This window comes from Malaya genurostris, chromosome 1, assembly GCF_030247185.1.
Source record: "Malaya genurostris strain Urasoe2022 chromosome 1, Malgen_1.1, whole genome shotgun sequence".
NCBI lineage: Eukaryota > Metazoa > Arthropoda > Insecta > Diptera > Culicidae > Malaya > Malaya genurostris.
This window is the reverse complement of record NC_080570.1, coordinates 79,959,216-79,981,024: the sequence shown is the minus strand read 5'-3', so window position 1 is coordinate 79,981,024 and position 21,809 is coordinate 79,959,216. Positions and strand designations below refer to the sequence as shown.

Genomic DNA, 21,809 nt, shown 5'->3' with positions numbered 1-21,809 from the left:
AACAGTGTCCTATTTTGTCTGCAAAAAAAAACTCCGGATTTCCCTGCCATAGTCGACGGTTTTGAAGGAGTATGCGATATATCAAAGGGAAAGCATCACTCTGATTGGTCAATCGATGCAAAAGCGAAGCTGTTGGAAGCACGCGAAGCTATAAATAGAGGCAAAATTAAAGCTAACGTGTCAGTCCTACACCTAATTTGCTAGAGGTAGGTTGTTGCTAGACAGCAAGACAAAAAGTGCCATAAAACGATTTGAAGCTTCAATTGCTATGCTCTGATCTTGATCATGAAAGATTGGATGAAATCCCATGTTATATCGTTTCGCCTGAGAAATTGACAACTACCCCAAGGTAAATTTTGAGTGCATAAGATTAATTTCTAATTTATATAAGACTAGCTGACCCGTCGAACTTCGTTTCGCCCAACAATTATTTGTTCGAATTTATGTTTTCGGACATCACAATTGTCAAACGACTAAATGTTTAACGTTTCTCTCCGTTATTTTTCTGATTAACCTACAATGAATGGAATTCGACACACATTCGCTTTAGTCCGAAACAGAAATATCACCAAAAATTAATGTGAAAATGCTAAATACTTCTGTTAAACAAAAATTGAACAAAAGCACAGATTATCGTCTCATCCTTTGAATCAAAGCACTGAACAGAGATTCCTCTCTAATGGCTTCGACATAAAGGATATAAGGTGCCACGTTTTCTCTTCCAGATGTGATTCTTGCTTTCGGTAATCGATGAAGAAACTCACTAACCAAAATTTTGTATTGATAAACCTAACAAAATGCTGAAGAGTTTCTCTTCTAGAGTTGTTCATTTGGTATAGTAGGATATGTTCACAGTTTGTATTTAGCCCAAGTAACTGAAAGTTTGTAAAAAAACAGATTTCTGAAGAGCATTCTGAAAAAATCCGTTTTTAAGGAATTACTTATACTTGAATGTTCACCCGACGAAACAGAACAAACTTTGAAGCTTTTACAGCTTTTAAGTAGTGAAAAAGTTTTCTCAGAACTTGTTCTGTACGTTCAAGTTGCCAAAAAATGCCACGAGTACTTTAGAGCTCTAATAAAGTGGATATTTTTCTGGTACTGTGGAACTTCTGGTTGTTTGGAGAGACGACGCTTAAATTTTAATTTGATATTCATCTTACCAATTTGAACATATGAAATGTAAAATGACGGTCTCGTTCCATTATGGTAATCATCTTGAACATTGATCTAAATGCAACTTATTATGTGCGTTTAGTGTAATCTAAATCATTAGAAAGCCAAATGCAGTGAAAATCTCTTAGTTTGACCTTAGCGCTTCTACACTACAATCTTTTCATTGATCCACTCAAAAATATTCTGATTAGTTGAACTCGCGCTCGCGATGACTCCATTGAACACAATTCATCAACTGGTAAATGATATCAGAACTTTTTCTCCTGACTAAGCATTCCGTCATTGAGTCATTTGGCAAGCTATAATCTCGATACCCATATAAACACGTGGCTCGAAAAGAAGAACCACATGAATCATGAATCGTTGCGCGCCAACAGATTCTTTTAACGATCTGATATTCCTTCTTCGACGGCCAAACACTTATGCAATTCGTTATGCGCCAAACACCTATCGATGATCTAGCAATCATTGGCGACTTTTTCAGTGGAAAATTCCATTGCACAGTGGTCCGGATCCACAATTTAGGGGGACAAAAACATTTGTGGCTTAGCCTTATACTTTAGAGTTTTGATGTCTTCGGAACAAATGATCAGTGAAAGATAAGCCATTTTATGAAGTATATGGTATTAGGGTGGTTCTAATTATTAGGGTGATCCAAAAATTATTTTCCGTATGTGTTGAGATAGAGAACTGCATCCTTCGGCAAAATTGTAGGAAAACTTATATCAAGCAACTTTGCCGAAAACACTATTGTAGTATCTCTAACGGTTTTAGTGTTACAGCTATTTTAATAGATCAACTTAGGGTGTTCCTAAAAAAATCAGATTTTTTGCTCTAGCTTTCTTAATATTCACTTCTCGATTTTGGTGTCTTTGAATATCTTTTAGAGTTTGTTGAAACCAATTTTTTCATGACTGGCGCATTAAGGTAGCGTTTTCTGAATCGAAGTTATGAGCAAAAATAGTTCGAAAACAGATTATTTTTAAACTGCAATATCTAACATTGGAGCAAACGAAAAAAAAATCGGTTTCTTTCATTTGATAGAAAATACTTTCGAGCATGTTTATAGAAAAAATGGCGGAGGAGATATTTTTTTAAATTTTTTAAATTGTGTTCAAACATTGGGTTTTTTACATGAAAAATGCTCTTTCATGTAAGACATTTATTAGCTATACATATTAAAATAAGGTATTGCTGTATTCTAGCGTGTTAAAATTAAAAATGTTAATTCAGCTGCATAATCGGGAAGATGGAGTACACTCACGTTTGTTGTTACTCTATTCGATAATGCTATTACAGGATCAGACGTTAAAAGAAATCGTTTGAATACATCCTCTAGATTCACTAACTCTCTTGCGCTTCCTTACTGTACATACCAATAGGAAGCAAAGCATGTTTTATAATTGCAGTCCCATGCACCAGAAGTTTATGCACGGTTGGCGACAGAGCATTCCATCCATACAGCTCCACAAAACGAATTCTAGTTTGTTCAGTAAACTCCTGGAAAGCAGGTACCGAAATCTTCACATTGCTGTTTATCAACGTTAAGATTATAAAAAACCGTTCAAGTATATTTCCATTTAACTCGATGATTTGCGCTACTGTGTTATATTCTTTGAAAAATCTACGGGCCCATATATCATCATTCGAGTTGCCGCCTCCAAGTAGTGGTTCACCAATGCTAGGCCCTGTCAGCTTGGAGCGAAATCAATCTTCATTATAGGAACGCCATCGCACGGCATCACATTCAACATATCATGTCAATTGTGTGGGTGCGCAGTGCTGCTATTTTTGCGCGCAAGAATTTGACATTTCTCTTCCCTACTTCTATGTACGAGATTCGATGCGGACTCACCTGAGGGCACCATGCTCGCGAAAAAGGATGTTTCCAATGAGTTATTCTGGAAATGTGTGAGCTGGATATCTTGTGAATATGATATCTTTGCTAATACGTAACCCTAGCTGCTCTTTTAATGCCGTTAGTATGTTTGTCTCTTGTTCTTTGACATGCTGATTTTGTCGGTTTCTCAATGTGCAAACAATAACTCACTTTTAGCCAAAGTTCCATAGATCGAATCATTGCGTGTAGAGGCAAAATTCCAAATTGATATTTGTTTGGATTATTCTCATTTGTTTCAGTTCTTGAAAAATTCAGAGCTTTTCCTGAGCGCTTGCTAATGTACCAAGCTTGGGAGTGTATGCCTGTTATGTCGTTAAACACTTTCGTATCGTTCAGGCAGAACACTAGCTTCGTTGATACCAATACTTTCCCCAGTACTGTGAGAGAAAGCTCTGCAATTTCTGCATTTACTTTGTCCACTTCCTGCTGTTAGTTCCGTGTTTTCCTTTTAAAAGATTATTATTTTGGGCAGCAAAGGGAAACAGATGAAGAATAATTGTTGTTCCAGATTATTCAGCCTTCTTGATCAACAATCAATAGCGCAAGAGAGTTGAAATAAATCAATTCGCAAGTATAGGCAGTTCCATCCGCATAACTTCAATTGTTTAGTGAATCTAGAGGATGTATTCAAACGATTTCTTTTAACGTCTGATCCTGTAATAGCATTATCGAATAGAGTAACAACCAACGTGAGTGTACTCCATCTTCCCGATTATGCAGCTGAATTAACATTTTTAATTTTAACACGCTAGAATACAGCAATACCTTATTTTAATATGTATAGCTAATAAATGTCTTACATGAAAGAGCATTTTTCATGTAAAAAACCCAATGTTTGAACACAATTTAAAAAATTTAATAAAATATCTCCTCCGCCATTTTTTCTATAAACATGCTCGAAAGTATTTTCTATCAAATGAAAGAAACCGATTTTTTTTTCGTTTGCTCCAATGTTAGATATAGCAGTTTAAAAATTATCTGTTTTTGAACTATTTTTGCTCATAACTTCGGTTCAGAAAACGCTACCTTAATGCGCTAGTCATGAAAAAATTGGTTTCAACAAACTCTAAAAGATATTCAAAGACACCAAAATCGAGAAGTGAATATTAAGAAAGCTAGAGCAAAAAATCTGATTTTTTTAGGAACACCCTAAGTTGATCTATTAAAATAGCTGTAACACTAAAACCGTTAGAGATACTACAATAGTGTTTTCGGCAAAGTTGCTTGATATAAGTTTTCCTACAATTTTGCCGAAGGATGCAGTCCTCTATCTCAACACATACGGAAAATAATTTTTGGATCACCCTAATAATTAGAACCACCCTAATACCATATACTTCAAAAAATGGCTTATCTTTCACTGATCATTTGTTCCGAAGACATCAAAACTCTAAAGTATAAGGCTAAGCCACAAATGTTTTTGTCCCCCTAAACTGTGGATCCGGACCACTGTGCATTGTCCATACAAAATAACTTTATTGGTTTTTCCCACTTTTCCGGTAAGTTTTCCTAATTTTTTTGATGTACGAACCCGGTGGGGGTAAAAACTGATCAAACAAAATCAATCCGTCCATCCGTTCTTACGTGATGCGATTACAAAGAATGATCTCTGCATTTTTATATATATAGATGAACTCGATTGATAATGAGAAAAAGTTTATCGCTTCAACCGAAATCGCAGAATGGTAGTAATGGTAGAGAAACGCTATAAAAATAATTGCTTGCATAAAAAACTTGAACACAAGCTTGGCGAAGAAAAGCTTAAATATCGATATCTGTATCGCAAGCATGTAAAAACATATAATTGCATACATTTAGGCTATTGATGTAATTTCGTCGGCTATAAAACAAATACCAATCACGACAAATATAGTCTATATTCTGAGTTCGCCTGTTCAGTGTTGGTTCCTAACCAACTCTCGTGCATTTGCGGATTCAAAAGTGTGATGATTAATTGAAAATGTCGATCATTAGAAATTTTGGTTGCTTTGTTCCACATCAATGGCTCGAACAACCCCATGGGGTTTATCCTTGTAGTTTTATCAACTACTTATTGGAAGATGAGTTAAAATTAAATTAATCAGATTTAAACTGGGTGTTCAGTCACAAGTGATGACTTTTCAGCTCTATTATATATACGATTTGGTTATTAACATGAGGACATCATATGCTTCCGCAATTCTGAGATTTTTGTGTAGGGAAAATTCTAAACCTACTTGTATTGTGTAATGGGGAAAAGGAACTTATATACTAACTTACTAACTAATACAGAGTACGAATCGATTCAATTGAAGATTGCATCGAATTTGTCGGAATTTGCTTATAATATTATGTGACATTACATCTAATGGTTCTATATTTGTGAGTCTGTGTAACTCATTTGTACTAAACCAGGGAGGACGCTTCAAAATCATTTTCAGAACTTTATTCTGAACCCTTTGAAGCGTTTTCTTCCTGGTGGAACAACAACTCGACCAAATTGGTACTGCATAAAGCATGGCTGGTCTGAAAATTTGTTTATAAATTAACAACTTGTTTTTTAGACAGAGCTTAGAATTTCTGTTTATGAGAGGATATAAACATTTAATATATTTATTATAATTTGCCTGGATTCCTTCAATGTGATCCTTGAAAGTGAGTTTTTTGTCATATGTTAAACCTAAGTATTTAGCTTAATCAGACCATGTCAATTCCAAGCCATTCAATTTTAGAATGTGATTATTGTTTGGTTTAAGAAAAGAAGCTCTTGGTTTATGAGGAAAAATTATTAATTGCGTTTATGCTGCATTTGGTTTAATTTTCCATTTTGACAGATAATCACTGAAAATATTTAAACTTCTTTGTAGGCGACTGCAGATCACTCTTAGATTTCTACCTGCCGCTAACAGACTTGTGTCACAGAATAGCGATTTCTGACAACCAACGGGTAGATTTGGAAGATCAGAAGTGAAAATATTATACAAGATTGGAGCTACGCTCGAGAACTGCGGAACAGTTCGTACAGTCGTACGGGTAGCAATTCAGATTTACAATTCTGATAGCTAACCTGAAGAGTACGATCAGTTAAATAATTTTGAATCATTTTGATCAATTAAATAGGAAACTGGAAATCAGACATTTTTGCTATTAAACCTTTGTGCCAAACACTGACGAATGCTTTTTCTATGTCTAGAAGAGCAACTCCAGTGGATAACCCAAAAGATCTAATTGCTTTTATCATGTTTAGTTTGAGCTTTGGGAACTGAAAGATTTCTAGCTTCGATAATATAATGATTCAAATTATCAATTGCTGTGTCGATGTCCGCAGAATTTTCTAAAATAGTTTCTTGATCAACATGATTTTCATTGTGAGATCTGTATTCCAACCAATTAGCTCTATGATAGTTGAATATAGAACTAATTGGATTAATTAAAGCTTCGTTGGAAAGTCTGAATGTTACAGGAAGCTGATCTGAGTCAAAGTCAGCATGTGTAATCGGTTCACTACAAATGTAACTTCGATCCGTTAAAACCAGATCAATTTTAGACGGGTTTTTCACGGGAGAGAAACAAGTCGGATTACTGGGATGAAGACTGTGAAGTAACCAGCTGAGAGTTGATTATGAAGTATTCTACCATTACGGTTATTTTGCCTACAATTCCACTGGACATGCTTAGCATTTAAGTCCCCTATTACGAAAAATTTCGGTCGATATCTTGTGAGTTTTTGCAAATCGCCTTTAAAAAAATTTAATTGTTCGCCGGTGCATTGGAATGGCAAATATGCTCCAGCGATTAAATAAATTCCATGAATGTATTAAACTTCGATTCCTAAGCTTTCAATAACTTTAGTATTGAAAGAAGGTAAAATTCGATGTTTAATTTGCCGTTGGACAAAAATGGCAACTCCGCCACCCAATCCAGTAAACCGGTCAAATCGATGAACCACATAATGTGGATTACTTTTCAATTTGACATTTGGTTTAAGAAAAGTTTCTGTCACAATGGCAATATGGATTTTGTGAACTTTGAGAAAATTATAAAATTCATCTTCACTCGAGCATTCCAATTTAAAATATTCAAATAATTATTTAACATCACTGTTAAATTTTAAATTCATTATAAATTGCCATCCGATTTGAAATGCTTTAAAAAGTGATGAAGTCGAATTCATTCGGATGATCATTTGAAAAAGTTGATCTTGTAAGTAGATCGTTTTATTTTCCGTTATATCACCTAAATCGACTTCGTTTAAAGATGCGAGTGGCATCGAAGGAATATTTGTAGGTAGACTGCCATTATAAGAAGATGAAGCCTTGGCAACGACGACATTGCGTTAAGTTTGCAATACGATTATGCCGTTTATAATGTTCCCAATGAATTTTAATGTGGGAAATGAAACGTACTTTTTCTAAAGTTTTTAAATTGTTTACATCACTTCGATTGAAGTATATTAGGTAAAGTTCATGGGAAATTCCAGAGCGTGCTTTAGGAGTACCATTCGCTCTTTTTTCATAAGTATTACTTGGGAAAGGGCAAAACCAAGCAATTCTTTTAGATCATTTTTAATTTCATCAGTACTTTGATCATTTGATAAGCCTTTCAAGACAGCCTTGAAGGGTCTGTCTGATTTTATATCATATGAATAAAATTTATGAAGTTTCTCGGACAAATATCGGATAAGAAGTTCATAATCTTCCAATCTATCAACCAAGACTCGACATTCTCCTCTTCGTCCGATTAAAAATGAGACTTTTACTTCCGGGAGAAAAGTAGAAAGCTCAGCACGGAATGCTTTGAAGTCGAAAATCATCACCGTCACTGGTGGCATAGATTGATGTTTCTTCCCAGAACGACAAGCGTCCATTTTGGGAATTTTTGAAGAATTTTCTTCTATGTCGCTACAATCGGATTCAGGAAGAATCTCGTAAATATTGTTAGACGGCATAGGATCAACGGAAGGAAAATCCGTCCGTTGTGTTTTATTTTTACATTCAGATTCTATAAGATCGTGAATGTTATTAGAAAAATGTTGAATAACGGATTGTGATTTATTCCGTATTGAATTATTTTTAGCCTAAGGCTTGTTGCCTTTCCGGTTGGACGCAGGCATTTTTGAAATGAATGAAATTTTAAATTAAATTAACTAGGCTAAACTAGTCTTCGATAAGACTCCTAGTTTGGAAAAGTCTTGATAAAGACTGATTTTGTGGTAGTCTTAATAAAGACTGATTAGTTCGAAGAATAGTTCTTTGAACAGCTAGCCTTAAAAAATGCTGATTAATTTCTTAGTCACTCTAATATCACCCTTTGTATCACTTAGTCACTCTAATATCACTCTTTGTATAGCCTTGAGAAAGGCTGACTAATTGTTAGTCTTTAAAATAACTGTTAGTGATTCAGGTAGCCTTGAAAAAGACTAAAGCCTTGAATCAATAAAACTCTAGGTAGCCAGAAAAAATTTCCAGGAGCCAAGAGCTATACGCGTGCGGTGCGAACGACTGTTCAACATCGACTGAAGTTCAGGAACATAATATATTATATTTGATTTCTGTTTCGTATTGAGAAATTCAAGATTTTTAGTATCAGACGGGAGTTTATTTCCTGGGTATCAAAATGGTATGAATGTAGAGTAAGCCGTAAAATCCATTATTTTATCACTACCTTCGGCACACGTGAAAACATGCATGCATATCCTTTACATATTGTTGACAGCAGCGCCACCACGACAAAAAGCGTTGATTTTAACAATCATCATCCAATGCAGCAAGTTTCATTCTCCAATCTTGTCGAGTTGAGTCGAAATGTATATAACACTACGGGCCTCCGATCGAAAGTTGGTATTGCCAGCAATTCTTCATCCTCTCTATAGAAAAAGCAAAATACTTGAGCAACTATAAAAAAAATTTGCATTGAAAAATAATTTGGGATAATTCTACATTTACCATAGCACGTTCATTCCCTTATTGCAGGACTGTTGCGAGTAACGCAGCTTTTAGAATGGGACGGATAACCGCGAGAAAATCTCTCACCGGAAATCCTCAACCAACAACCTCCTGTAATAACGAAGCGAAGAGATGGATATCTTAAGAAATACTCCTTTCAGAAATCCTCTCAGAGCGGGTAATATCTCTGTGAAAACCTTCACCGAGAGAAACCAAAACCTTTATCAAAAGACTGGACAATAATAGCAATACAAAAAAGGCATTTCGAAGTCTAAATGATTATATTTTATACAACCTTTACTGACACTCGAATGCAAGCTACAGTGTTCTGTTCTGTTAAACCTAGTCTATATTACACAGTATGTTTCTCTACCTCTTCCCTTACAGTAATCTACAAATTCCCGACTGAAATATTCTCCGCCATTATCCGTTCTTATATTACAAATTTTCGAAGCAAAATGCGTAGTTGAATATGCTTCGAATTCTTTGAATTTTTGAAAAACCTCATGCTTGTGCCTTATCAAATATACGAACACAAAGTGAGTATAATCATCAATAAAACTCACAGAATATTTGAATCCATCGTATGTTGATTCCGGCATTTGGCCACACGTCGGAATGAATAAGTTCCAGTGGTTTATTAGCGAGGCATTTATAATGTGTATTGAAAGGCTGTCTATTTTGTTTCCCAACTATGCAGGGTTCGCATACAGTTGTTTCTATCGATGCATTAGCTCTAATCCTTCCTGTTTTCATTTTCTACCTTTCTGCTGTCAAAGATGATACCTGAATGGCAATGAATACTATACTCTAAATGAAATAATTGTATTCTAACACCTCCCCTCAATTTTTCATTTCGAACATATCGCAAAAATTAAGAAATTTTGCCTAGATAGCGGTTTTGTGAATATATCTGCTAATTGCTTTTCACTGGGTATGTACTTGAGCAGTAATTGTTTTGTTTGAATCATTTCTCTAATAAACATGTATTTTACATCAATGTGCTTCGTCTTCTGATGTTCCCGTGGCTCTTCTGCGATTCGGATGCAAGGAATGTTATCCTCAAATATAGTGAACGGAACTGACTTGATTCCAATCTCACTCAATAATTGAGACAACCATACCGCTTCCTTAGATCCATGACACAAAGAAAAGAATTCAGCTTCAGTAGAAGATAAACTTACAAGCTGCTGCCTCTTGCTGCTCCAAGAAATGGCATTCCCAATAATCATAAATATGTTTCCAGAAATTGATTTCCGTCCTTCGTTATCATTCGCGAAATCAGCATCCGTATATCCTTCCAGAGGCACATCCAATTTCGTTTGATAGTAAACCAATCGCGCCTTCTTTGATCCTTGGAGATATCGCAATATTCTCTTCAACCCTTGCCAGTGTTCATCTCCTGGGCAACTCTGAAATTGACTCAAAATGTTAATAGAAACGGCAATATCGGGTCTAGTAACTAAAGTCAAATACTGCAAGCAACCCAATAGAGATTTAAAAGGTTGGGTAGTCCTTGTCTCAGCTACCGACCACTTACAACCTGGATCCATTGGTGTTGAAACGGGTTTACAGTCATTCATCTTAGATTTATATTGAAGTTTCCTTATATAAGACTCTTGATGCAGCTCAATAATACCTCTTTCAAGATTTTGAACGATATCTAGGCCAAGAAAATGTTTTACTTCACCTAAATCTTTCATCTTGAAATGTTTCGATAGCTCATCCTTAAGCCAATGGATGTCCGTTAATTGTTTTCCGAAAAGTAAAATATCATCAACATACAAAATCAAAAATAACTCCCTTTCTTTGGAAACATAGAGACAAGTGTCACTATTGATTCCTTTGAAACCACATTTTGTACTGTTGCCATTTTGACAACCGGTGCAAAAGTATCAGCGTAATCTAGCCCCGGTCGTTGAGAACAGCCTTTCGCCACTAATCTAGCCTTATATCTTGATGAGTCTCCTTCATCCTTGATACTAAACACCCACATTGAATTAATAGATTTTCTTCCTTCCGGAAGATTGCTAACCAATTGTTGTTTTCACACAAGGAATCAAGCTCATCTTTAATAGCAAGCTTCCACAAAGGCCAATCGTCGCGTCTCTTCAAACCATCAATATTTTGAGGAATTTCTTCCAGTGTTGACGAAGCTATAAAACTTGTTTCATAATCATTCAACCAATCGGGTTGTCTCGTCAGTCTCTGAGACCTTCTGGAAGGGGTCTCAAAATGTTCATTTTCCCACGGATTTGCTTCAAAGAAAACTTGATTGCTATCATTGAGTGATTCAGAGTCATCGAACTGTTCATACTGTTCGGGGTTTCCTATTGTAGGTAATTCTACCTCACAATAAGTATCCGATTCATTCTGATTACTTATCTCACTAGAAGTACTGAAAAACAATTTTAATTCATTAAAAATAATATCTCTCGAAAGTATTATTCGTCTGTTTTCGTCATCCCACAGCCTGTATCCATTTGGTGCATATCCCACAAATGCTAAGGTTTTACTTTTTCTATCTAACTTAGATCGATGTTCTTTGCCAATGTGTGCGTATGAAACGCATCCGAATACCTTTAGTTTACTCAAATCTGGTCTCAGATTAAACCACATTTCATAAGGAGTTTTCTTGAATGATATGGAATTTGTAGGGCTCCTATTGGTAACATATGCAGAAACACAAAGAGCTTCCCCCCATAAATAGAGTGGCGCATTACATTCATGTAACAACGTTCTTACTTTTTCTAACAAAGTACGGTTCATGCGCTCACTTACTCCATTTTGCTGAGGCGTATAGGGTATGGTAGGTTGCATCATAATACCTCTTCCCTTACAGTAATCTACAAATTCCCTACTGAAATATTCTCCGCCATTATCCGTTCTTATATTACAAATTTTCGAAGCGAAATGCGTAGTTGAATATGCTTCGAATTCTTTGAATTTTTGAAAAACCTCATGCTTGTGCCTTATCAAATATACGAACACAAAGTGAGTATAATCATCAATAAAACTCACAAAATATTTGAATCCATCGTATGTTGATTCCGGCATTTGGCCACACACGTCGGAATGAATAAGTTCCAGTGGTTTATTAGCGCGGCATTTATAATGTGTATTGAAAGGCTGTCTATTTTGTTTCCCAACTATGCAGGGTTCGCATACAGTTGTATCTTTACCAAATGTTGATGGTTGTAAATCCAACCCCTCAACCATTTGATCTGTTACCAGCCGTTTCAAATTCACATTTCCCAAATGACCCAATCTTCTGTGCCAAAGCATCAAATTTCCATCAACCTTACCCATACATACCATATCACCTTTGTCCAAAGAAACATCCAACTGATATAGCCCATTAATGCGAAAGCCCCGCGCAATAACTCTTCCTTGAATGTCTTTAATGCGAACACTTGCTTTTTCAAAAATCACAGAATTTCCAGCAGATTCAATTTTGGAAACAGAAAGTAGATTGGAGTGTAGCTCGGGAACGAAAAGAACATTGTAAAGACCCAAACGCATACGTTTATTGCCGAGTTGATTACAAAGAAATACGTTTCCAGACATATTACAGTTTACCTGAGTATTATTTTTGGCTGTAGCAATATGTACGTTTTCGGTCTCCCACATTTCAGAAAAGGCTTTGATGTCTTTGATCATGTGTTGTGTTGCTCCTGAATCCAAATAGCATGAAACTTCACGGGCATTTGGCGAAGATCCAAATGTATCACTTTTTGGTCACGGACAGCATCGATCAGACTAACTTTTTGTTCTTCATTAGTAGCTTTTATTCCTGTCAAATCGAGCCTATCTAATGGTATTTTGACCATAAATGCTCCCTCCTGACGTGAAAGCAAAGCTACAAGTTTGAAGCAATTTCTCTTTTTGTGTCCAATTTTTCCACATTCAAAACACTGAATGGTCTTCTTTCGTCCTAGAAGAGCGACATCCTGCTGCGACGCACGACCATCCCTTCGTTTTCCATCCTCCGCATCCAAAAACAAACGCTTGATTTGTTCCATTGACATGGCCTCGAATTCTTCTTTGCCTACCACAGAAAGAGCACTTATAATGTGTTTAAACTCAGAAGGGATAGCAACGAGCAATGTATTTATACACTCAACCTTTGCAATAGTCTCTCTCATACCTTCCAGTTGTCGCACAAGACCTTCATGAGCGTCGAACAATTCCTTTAGCGATGCATAGCAAGTAGTGCCCAAAGTATATAATTTCTTACGAAGTCCAATCATGGCAACGGCACCTTTTGGTTGAAAAATGTTTTGCAATCGACACATAATCTCCTTTGCATATTGGCAAGAAATAACGTGTGCCATTGCATCATCTTCTAGCGCCAGCCAAAATTCATTCACCGCACGGTCGTCTTCTTTCAGTCGATCTGCAAATTTGGCCTGTCGTACTTGCTCTTCCTCGGCTGCTGCTCCTTGGATTGGAACAGCAAAATCTTCTTCTTCTGGATTTTTATCTAATGTATGAAGAAGACCTTCTTGCTTAAGATGTTGTTCCATCCGTCTTTTCCAAAAGGGAAATGATTTTTCATCACCTTTGAAGATAGGGACTGCTACTCTTCTAACGCGATTATCCATTGCTACAGCCTTTACTGAAGATATAAAAATATTAAACTGAACCTGGGCCCATAACCTGTTGCGAGTAACGCAGCTTTTAGAATGGGACGGATAACCGCGAGAAAATCTCTCACCGGAAATCCTCAGCCAACAACCTCCTGTAATAACCAAAGCGAAGAGATAGATATCTTAAGGAATACTCCTTTCAGAAATCCTCTCAGAGCGGATAGTATCTCTGTGAAAATCTTCACCAAGAGAAACCAAAACCTTTATCAAAAGACTGGACAATACCAGCAACACAAAAAAAGGCATTTCGAAGTCTAAATGATTATATTTTATACAACCTTTACTGACACTCGAATGCAAGCTACAGTGTTCTGTTCTGTTAAACCTAGTCTATATTACACAGTATGCTTCTCTATCGATGCATTAGCTTTGATCCTTCGTGTTTTCATTTTCTACCTTTCTGCTGTCAAAGATGATGCCTGAATGGCAATGAATACTATATCCTGAATGAAATAATTGTTTTCTAACAAGGACATGATATTTTCTTATCTCATTATGAAAACTGAATACTAAAAAGTTCAAATATTTTCTAGGGTGGCCTACCATACTGGTTATTTACAAAATACCCTGGAATACAGTTACGTACCAGTGATACAAATTTTATGCGAGAAGTGAAAATTTGGTACGAAAAATTAATGCCGAAAATGACTCAATATTTGCATGGAAATGGTGGTCCAATTATTATGGTACAAATAGAGAACGAATACGGTGCATTTGGTAAGTGTGATAAAATGTATTTACAGATGTTGAAGAACGAAACGGAAATATACACAAAAGAAAAGGCAGTTTTGTTCACCGTTGATCGGCCTTATGAGAAAGAAATTGAGTGCGGACAAATCCCAGGAGTTTTTATCACCACTGACTTCGGTTTGACGACAGACAAAGAAATTGATGATTTCAAAGCAAAAGTCAGATCTGTTCAACCAAAAGGCCCTCTTGTGAATACAGAATTTTATACAGGTTGGTTGACACATTGGCAAGAATCAAATCAACGGCGTTCTGCTGAGCCATTGGGAAAAAGTTTACGTAAAATGTTAAATGATGGTTGGAATGTTAACTTTTATATGTACTTCGGTGGTACAAATTTTGGTTTTTGGGCTGGCGCGAATAATTGGGGCCTCGGTGCATACATGGCTGATATAACATCTTATGATTATGATGCACCAATGGATGAGGCAGGTGATCCGACTATGAAGTATACCCTATTTAGAGACATTATTGGAAGCGTAAGTGAGTTACTCAATTTACTGTATGTTATATTAAAATATTACCTAATTTTAGTTCATAGATCTACCAATAGCAAAAGTTCCAGACCGTGCTTCAAAGATGAAACTTGAGACAGTTGTCATGGCTAGTATAGATAGTATATTATCTGTAAATTCTAGAATTTTACTAGGATCCCCTGCTATCAAGTCTGACCGATTAATGACGTTTGAAGAGTTAAATCAATTTTCTGGATTGGTTCTGTACGAGACAACCCTACCAAAATTCACACGTGATCCCAGTCAATTAGTTATTAGTGAGCTGAGAGATAGAGCGCAGATTTACATAGATGAGGTAAACACGATTTGCTAGATTTATCTTATTATCGCAGGGTTCTGAAAACATATACCTTATAGACTCTTAATCTTCGAAACGGTCGAATATTAACTGGAACGGTGCTAAACTGGCATTGACATGTTGGACTTTTAACGTAGGGCTACGTCTTTGTTTTTTACTAAAACCATACAAAAAGTGGTCTGGTTTCTAACATCTACAACACAACCAATTTTTAACAGATTTTTGATTGCATTTCATCTACTGCTTGTGAATATTTCTATTATCGATTCGAACTTTCAATTAAAAACGACCAATGCCTTACTTTCCCTGTTACTCAACTCAAGCCATTATTATAGTTACCTCTAACAGAGACGACAGTTTCGTATCCATAAGTTCACGGTATTTATTCGAATTCCGCTTTTCAATGTGTGTGTGTTCACGTTTAACATACTTGCACGCATAAAACAAGAATCAATTTCGAACCGATTTGCATCGAAATGATGCTTTTCGCAAGGTAAAATTTAATAAGGCGAATTATAACCTTACTTTAAAAAATATGTTTCTGATGAGTCTGCAGAGTTTTGACTGCCTCATAACACTTTAGGATAGAGTGAGTAAACAAACTTATAAAACCGATACACTGAAGAAAGATGTAAATAACATTCCGAAATACGCGTATCTGTATTGTAACGTTTGTTATGCTTCATTAAAGTATAGTGACTTTGTGAAAGTGTAATAACGTGACAGTGAAATAGTGGAATTAAATGGTACATAAATAGCGCAACTGTTAGAGTGAGTAGTTTCCTTCATTAAAAAAAAACAATGATATGTAATTCAAAACTTGTGAAAGATTAATCTGTTTGAAATGAGCACAAAACTATCAAACATGAGAATATTATCATAAAAGTGGCGGAAGTGAGAATATTATCATAAAAGTTGCAGATCTTGTAACATATTTTACAATTTTGCGGTAAAAATGGAATTTAGCAAAATTCGGTAATCGAAAATTGATTAATTTTACTCATTCGTATTATGAAATGTTTCATAACAAATGTGTCATAGCTACAGCAGCTATAAATTATCATATTGCTATAAAAATGGAATTTAGAAAAATTAGTAATCGAAAATTGATTAGTTTAACTCATTCGTATTATAAAATGTTTTACAACGAATGTGTCCTAGCTACAGCACCTATAAATTACCACGTTGCTATAAAAATGGAATATCTACATGAAAAAAGTTTATGTAATTATGTTGCTAGTGAGTCTAATCGCTTCCAGATGTCGGTAGTATGAAATTCGAGGGGTTGACTAAAGTAGGGCAAATATTTTCGCCATACCAAATAAATTTGCCGCCTTAGCATGGGCGCTGCCATGTTACAAATAACCCGCTAAATCGTCACAAAAGATCCGAGGTTTCTTGGATGAAAAGAAATTCACACTCGTCCATTTCGCAGACGTATCGGCTGGAGAACAGAAGTTCACCAAAAGTGTATAGTGGTTTTTCTGAAATTATATTTGCTTGAGTTTTAGCTAATTGTAGTTAGAGGTAATATTAAATTTGAAAAAAAGAGTGTGTAAGTTTTAGTTTAGTAATTTTTTTTTCTGTTAGATTTTTTAAATTTCCGGTTTATGATACCGTAATTGAAAACAAGTGAATTCTGTTCAAGTGTGCATAGAACTTATAAGAAAAAAAGGTAAATGATAAAAATATATTTATTTCGCGAATCCTAAATTAATTACGTTCATGTTGGACAGCAGCGCTCGTCCAACGGGCGTTTTTGTACGGGCTGAAATCGTTCGTCGGAGTGACGCCGTTCGGAAGGAATGTTGTATGCGTGTAGTGATTAGAGCTCGAGTGTCGTTCAAGGCCCGCCGCCAAGGCAGTCAAACGGAGTTTAGTGGGTTTACGTTTGCAAAGTTTTCACGGCGATAACCAAATATCGCGCGTATTCAGGCCGTTTCGTTACATTCTGTGGCCGTTTCCAAGAGCTGGCGATCGAGATACGTGGTCAATTGCGTACCGATTTGCTAAATCCAAAGTAGAGGTTTCATTTCATCGTGGCAAGGATCGATGCGGAATCTTAGTACGTGAGGTCCTTCTAGGGTACGTTGGCCACTACTGCGGATAATCCCGGGTCTGCACGGCTTCCTAGCGTTGCAGAAGCTCTTGTCGAGAAAAATCGGAAGTCTTCCGTCCAGCCGAACCACACTCCGCACCTTTAGTTCGGCCATACGCACATGAGTCGCCATCACTGGTCACGCCATCTTTACCCGCCAGCCGGCATCGCCGACCCCTAGAGTCGGCTTTGGAGCTGTTTCCGTCACCATCGTTGCTGCTAAAAACCTGCGCAGGTATGTCACCAAGTTTCATGGCCATGTAAACGTTTTCTTGCCGTCGTATAAAACAATTGTCCTACCTGAACGTCCGTTTATAATATACCGAGTGGAATGAAAAATATAAGTTTAAAATTTACGTTTTCTAGTTTCCGTTGCCTTTGAGCAGAATCCTTTTGTAAGAACTCACTCTTACTTCCGTTGGTTTTTCTCCACTTTGGTATTTTGTTCTCGAGTCGATTATTTGTTGCAGGTACCGGAAAAGTGTGAACGATTGGTTATTGTGACAAGGTGGTATTTTGGCGAATTTGAATTTAGAAGTTTTTCTAGTTTTGTTAAACGTAACTAAGTAACCGTTCGAGCTAATTCCCCTGAGGAATCTCATGCTAAAACAACATAGTCGGGCAACTAAACGCGACTGGTGATCTCTCGGTATCCGCGAGAGTGGCGCAAAAATCACCAAGTTTTATACTGCATTTTGGAATAGAGGTAACGGTTACATTGGCGCCCAACGCAAAAAAAATCTATATAGCGTTTTGGGTCACGGTTTAAATAAAAACAGAAACTTTGTTCATAAAACAGGCATAAATTTGATTTGGTTTTTGAAGTTACACCATTTTATTTTGTTCTATTATACATTAATATTGAATTGATTTTTTGAATTTTTTTTACCGATTACCGTTCATATTATTAAGTGCTAGAATAAGTGCATTGGATTTTCAACACACATATATTTTTTTTTTGATTCTTTTTTTTTAGAATATATTAAATATTTAGAGATATAAAATGGGTAGATGGTATATATTACCGAATCCTGATCATTTGGATGATGAGGAATTAGATTTTGAAATCGCGTTACGTCAGCTATTTGTTGACGAAAGGGCAAAAAAAGATGATAAGAAAAGAGAGTTACGTAGAGTTTATAAAGAGGAACGAAGAGAACCTCGTAAATTTGTTTCGCATTTAGCGATAGAAGAGGAGATAAAAGAGATGGAGGGAAAGATTGAACAAACGTTAGCCAGATTAAAAAAGCAATTTGACTACGCAGACATTTCTCGACTTCGTCACGTCCTCATACGAATAGCATCATCAGAAGCAAACACCGAAGAACAAATTCAATTAAAAACAAAATATTGCATGAAGGTAGAGGGTATTTTACGCGCGTTTAACCAAAGGGTAACATACGATCCGGACTGTTCTGCCGAAGAAACAGATCCTGAACCGCGAGAAACGTCCAACAAACGCGAAATCGTAACGGATACTGATCGGAAGGTCAGTAAGTCAAACAAGTATGATAAACGCAGCACGGGTGCGATTCCAAAGGAAAACATAAAATCGTCGGAAATACCCGAGGTACCGTTTTCAAAACTTAGTATAGGGAATAAAACCGAGTCTAAAGATTCAAAACAATCTCGAGAACTCCTTCGTTCATCCAGTCGTAATCAACGACTTGATAGTTGGCAAAGACGAAGTAGAAAACGATCTGACACATCATCGGTAGAACGTTCCAGAGGTAGAAGAGAACACACACGTGGGTCAAAGTACCAAAGCGAGGGGGAAGAAACTACTTCTAGTTATAAAGAAATGGGAAAAAACCGTCGAAGAAAGCAAAGTAGAGAGCGTAGTAATTACCGTTATCGGTATACGGTATCTTCGTCGGGTGAAAGTAGTGATCGAAGTACAAATCGAAGACATGGTCGAAATGGAAGAAAACCATTCAGGTCCAGCAGAGACAGATCGCGAGATGAAGGGCGAAGATACTACCGTAGCAGGCACAGGTCTTCGTCATCGGAAGAGTACGGAAGAACTCGCCGCGAACGGAATAGAAACGGGCGTTCGAAAGTCGAAAATTGGGACACATATTTCTCGGGCGATAATCGGTCTATGCAAATAGAAGATTTTTTGAATCGCGTCAAAAAATTGGCCAAGCACGAGAGGGTCGACGAGCACGAACTTTTGGATAAAATCCACTATAAATTAAAGGGGGAAGCAAGCGATTGGTGGTTCACGCGAGAACACGTCTGTACGTCTTGGCGGAGATTCGAAAGTGAAATTCGGTTTAGATTCGGTAACCCTAACCGCGACCGTGGAATTCGTAGTCAATTGAGAGAATTGAAACAGAAGAAAGGAGAAACGTTTGTTGCATTTGTGACTGAGATTGAAAAACTCAACCAATGCTTAAAGAAACCACACTCTTCACGAACAATTTTTGAAATAGTGTGGGAAAATATGCGCCCTCACTATCGCTCGAAACTAGCTACAATCAACGTATATGATTTAGATCATTTATTGGATCTCAATCATAGAATAGATGCAAATGATCCTAACTTATACCGATCAAGCTACAACGCTAGAAATGAGGTTCACGCTTTAAGTGTTGAAACCTGCTCCGATGATGAGTATTCATCATCAGAGGAAATTTCTGTAAATGTTATACAGCGAAAGCCTAGAGAAAATAGGGAAACATATAAACCAAGTACATCACAGATTACAAAAATCTCTGAAACCGTAGTATCCAAATGTTGGAATTGCCAAAAACCTGGACATATTTGGCGTGCATGTTCAGAGCCCAAAAAAGTTTTTTGCTATGCGTGCGGAAACCTTGGGAGAACTACAAGAACGTGCGAGCGCAACCATCCAGCAACTAAACAACAGCAACCGTTAAACTGAAAGCGGGGTGTTTAAATGGGAACCATAGCATCTCGCAACCGATTACGGTTCCAATCGAAACGACTCCATCACAAACTAATATTACACAAGAAACGTTGATGATTAGAGTCAACCCAAATTTATGTCCAAAAATTCGCGTCTCAGTTCTAGGAACAGAGATAATCGCCTTGTTAGACTCAGGGGCCAGTATAAGCGTACTGAATTCAACGAAACTGTTGGAAATTCACGGGTTTAAATTATTTAAAGCTAATGTGACAATCAATACAGCCGATAACACGGAACATACATGTGTTGGCTACGCCAATATTCCATATTTATTCGCGGGTATAACCAAAATTATCCCAACTATAATTGTACCAAAACTTTCAAAACCTCTTATTTTGGGAATGGATTTCTGGAACGCATTTCAAATACGCCCAGTTATGACCGAAAATAACGTACAAATAGATCTGGGAAGTATATACTGTGCAAGACAGCCATTGATAAGCCATCTTTCGACAGAACATTGGATAGAACAAGGATTTGTAGAAAAAGAGATACATTTTGAAATAAGTTCACTGGACCTCACGGAACAGGAACAGAAACTTTGGCATCCATCTCAGCCAGAAGAGGATGATTCACTCGACGTACCGTCTTTAGAACTTCCCAGCAATCCAGAAGAAATAATCGAGACTATTGAAACAGAACACGAACTTACTGAGGTACAAAAAAGGCCACTTAAAGACACGATCAAGTTATTTCCACTGACTAGTGAATCAAAATTAGGAAGAACGACTTTAATTGAACACGAAATTGAAGTTAGTGACGGAGGAAAAATGAGAGATTTGCCGATGTACCGATATTCACCGCGTATATGGGAGAAAATTGAAGAGGAATTAAAGCGTTATGAACAACTCGATGTCATCGAAGAATGCACGAGTGAGTTCGCTAGCCCTTTGGTTCCAGTAAAGAAACCAAGTGGGAAAATTAGAGTTTGTTTAGACTCTCGAAGAATAAATTCCATTACGAAAAAAGACGCTTATCCCATGCGAAACATGAATGAAATTTTTCATAGGCTACAAAAAGCTAAATACTTTAGCATAATTGACCTAAAGGATGCGTATTTTCAAATACCATTGAAGGAAAGTTCAAGAAATCTCACAGCGTTTCGAACTCCTAAAGGACTATTTCGATTCAAAGTAGTCCCATTTGGACTCAAAAATGCTCCGTTTACTATGAACAGATTAATGAATAAAGCAATAGGATTCGATTTGGAACCCTATGTGTTCATCTACCTAGATGACATAGTGGTGGCCACGGAAACGCTAGAGGAGCATTTTCGTCTGCTTCAAGAAGTTGCTAAGCGGTTGCAAAAGGCTTGTTTAACAATTTCGGTTGAAAAAAGTCGCTTTTGTAGAAAGAAAATTCGGTATTTAGGTTACTTGTTAACTGAAAATGGGCTTGCCATAGATAGCAGTAAATTGGAACCAATACTAAACTACTCTCGTCCAAAAACGATTCGTGATGTGAGACGACTGATGGGTTTAATGGGTTTCTACCAAAAATTTATAAAAAATTATAGCCGCGTTACAGCTCCAATAACAGATCTTTTGAAAAAAACAAAAAAATTCAAGTG

The 21,809-nt window shown here is 36.7% G+C and overlaps 1 protein-coding gene across 4 annotated transcripts in view; it reads left to right on the top strand.

Moving 5' to 3' along the window:
- LOC131440597 (beta-galactosidase-like) overlaps window positions 1–21,809 on the top strand; it is a 61,975-nt gene that overhangs the window by 26,332 nt on the left and 13,834 nt on the right. For 2 of the 4 annotated variants that reach the window (XM_058612018.1, XM_058612015.1), the window contains 2 exons: window positions 14,183–14,875; window positions 14,931–15,206. In XM_058612018.1, the coding sequence (XP_058468001.1) occupies window positions 14,183–14,875; window positions 14,931–15,206 (969 nt within the window). The remainder of the gene's footprint in view (window positions 1–14,182; window positions 14,876–14,930; window positions 15,207–21,809) is intronic. The other 2 variants (XM_058612016.1, XM_058612017.1) reach the window with 2 other exon arrangements.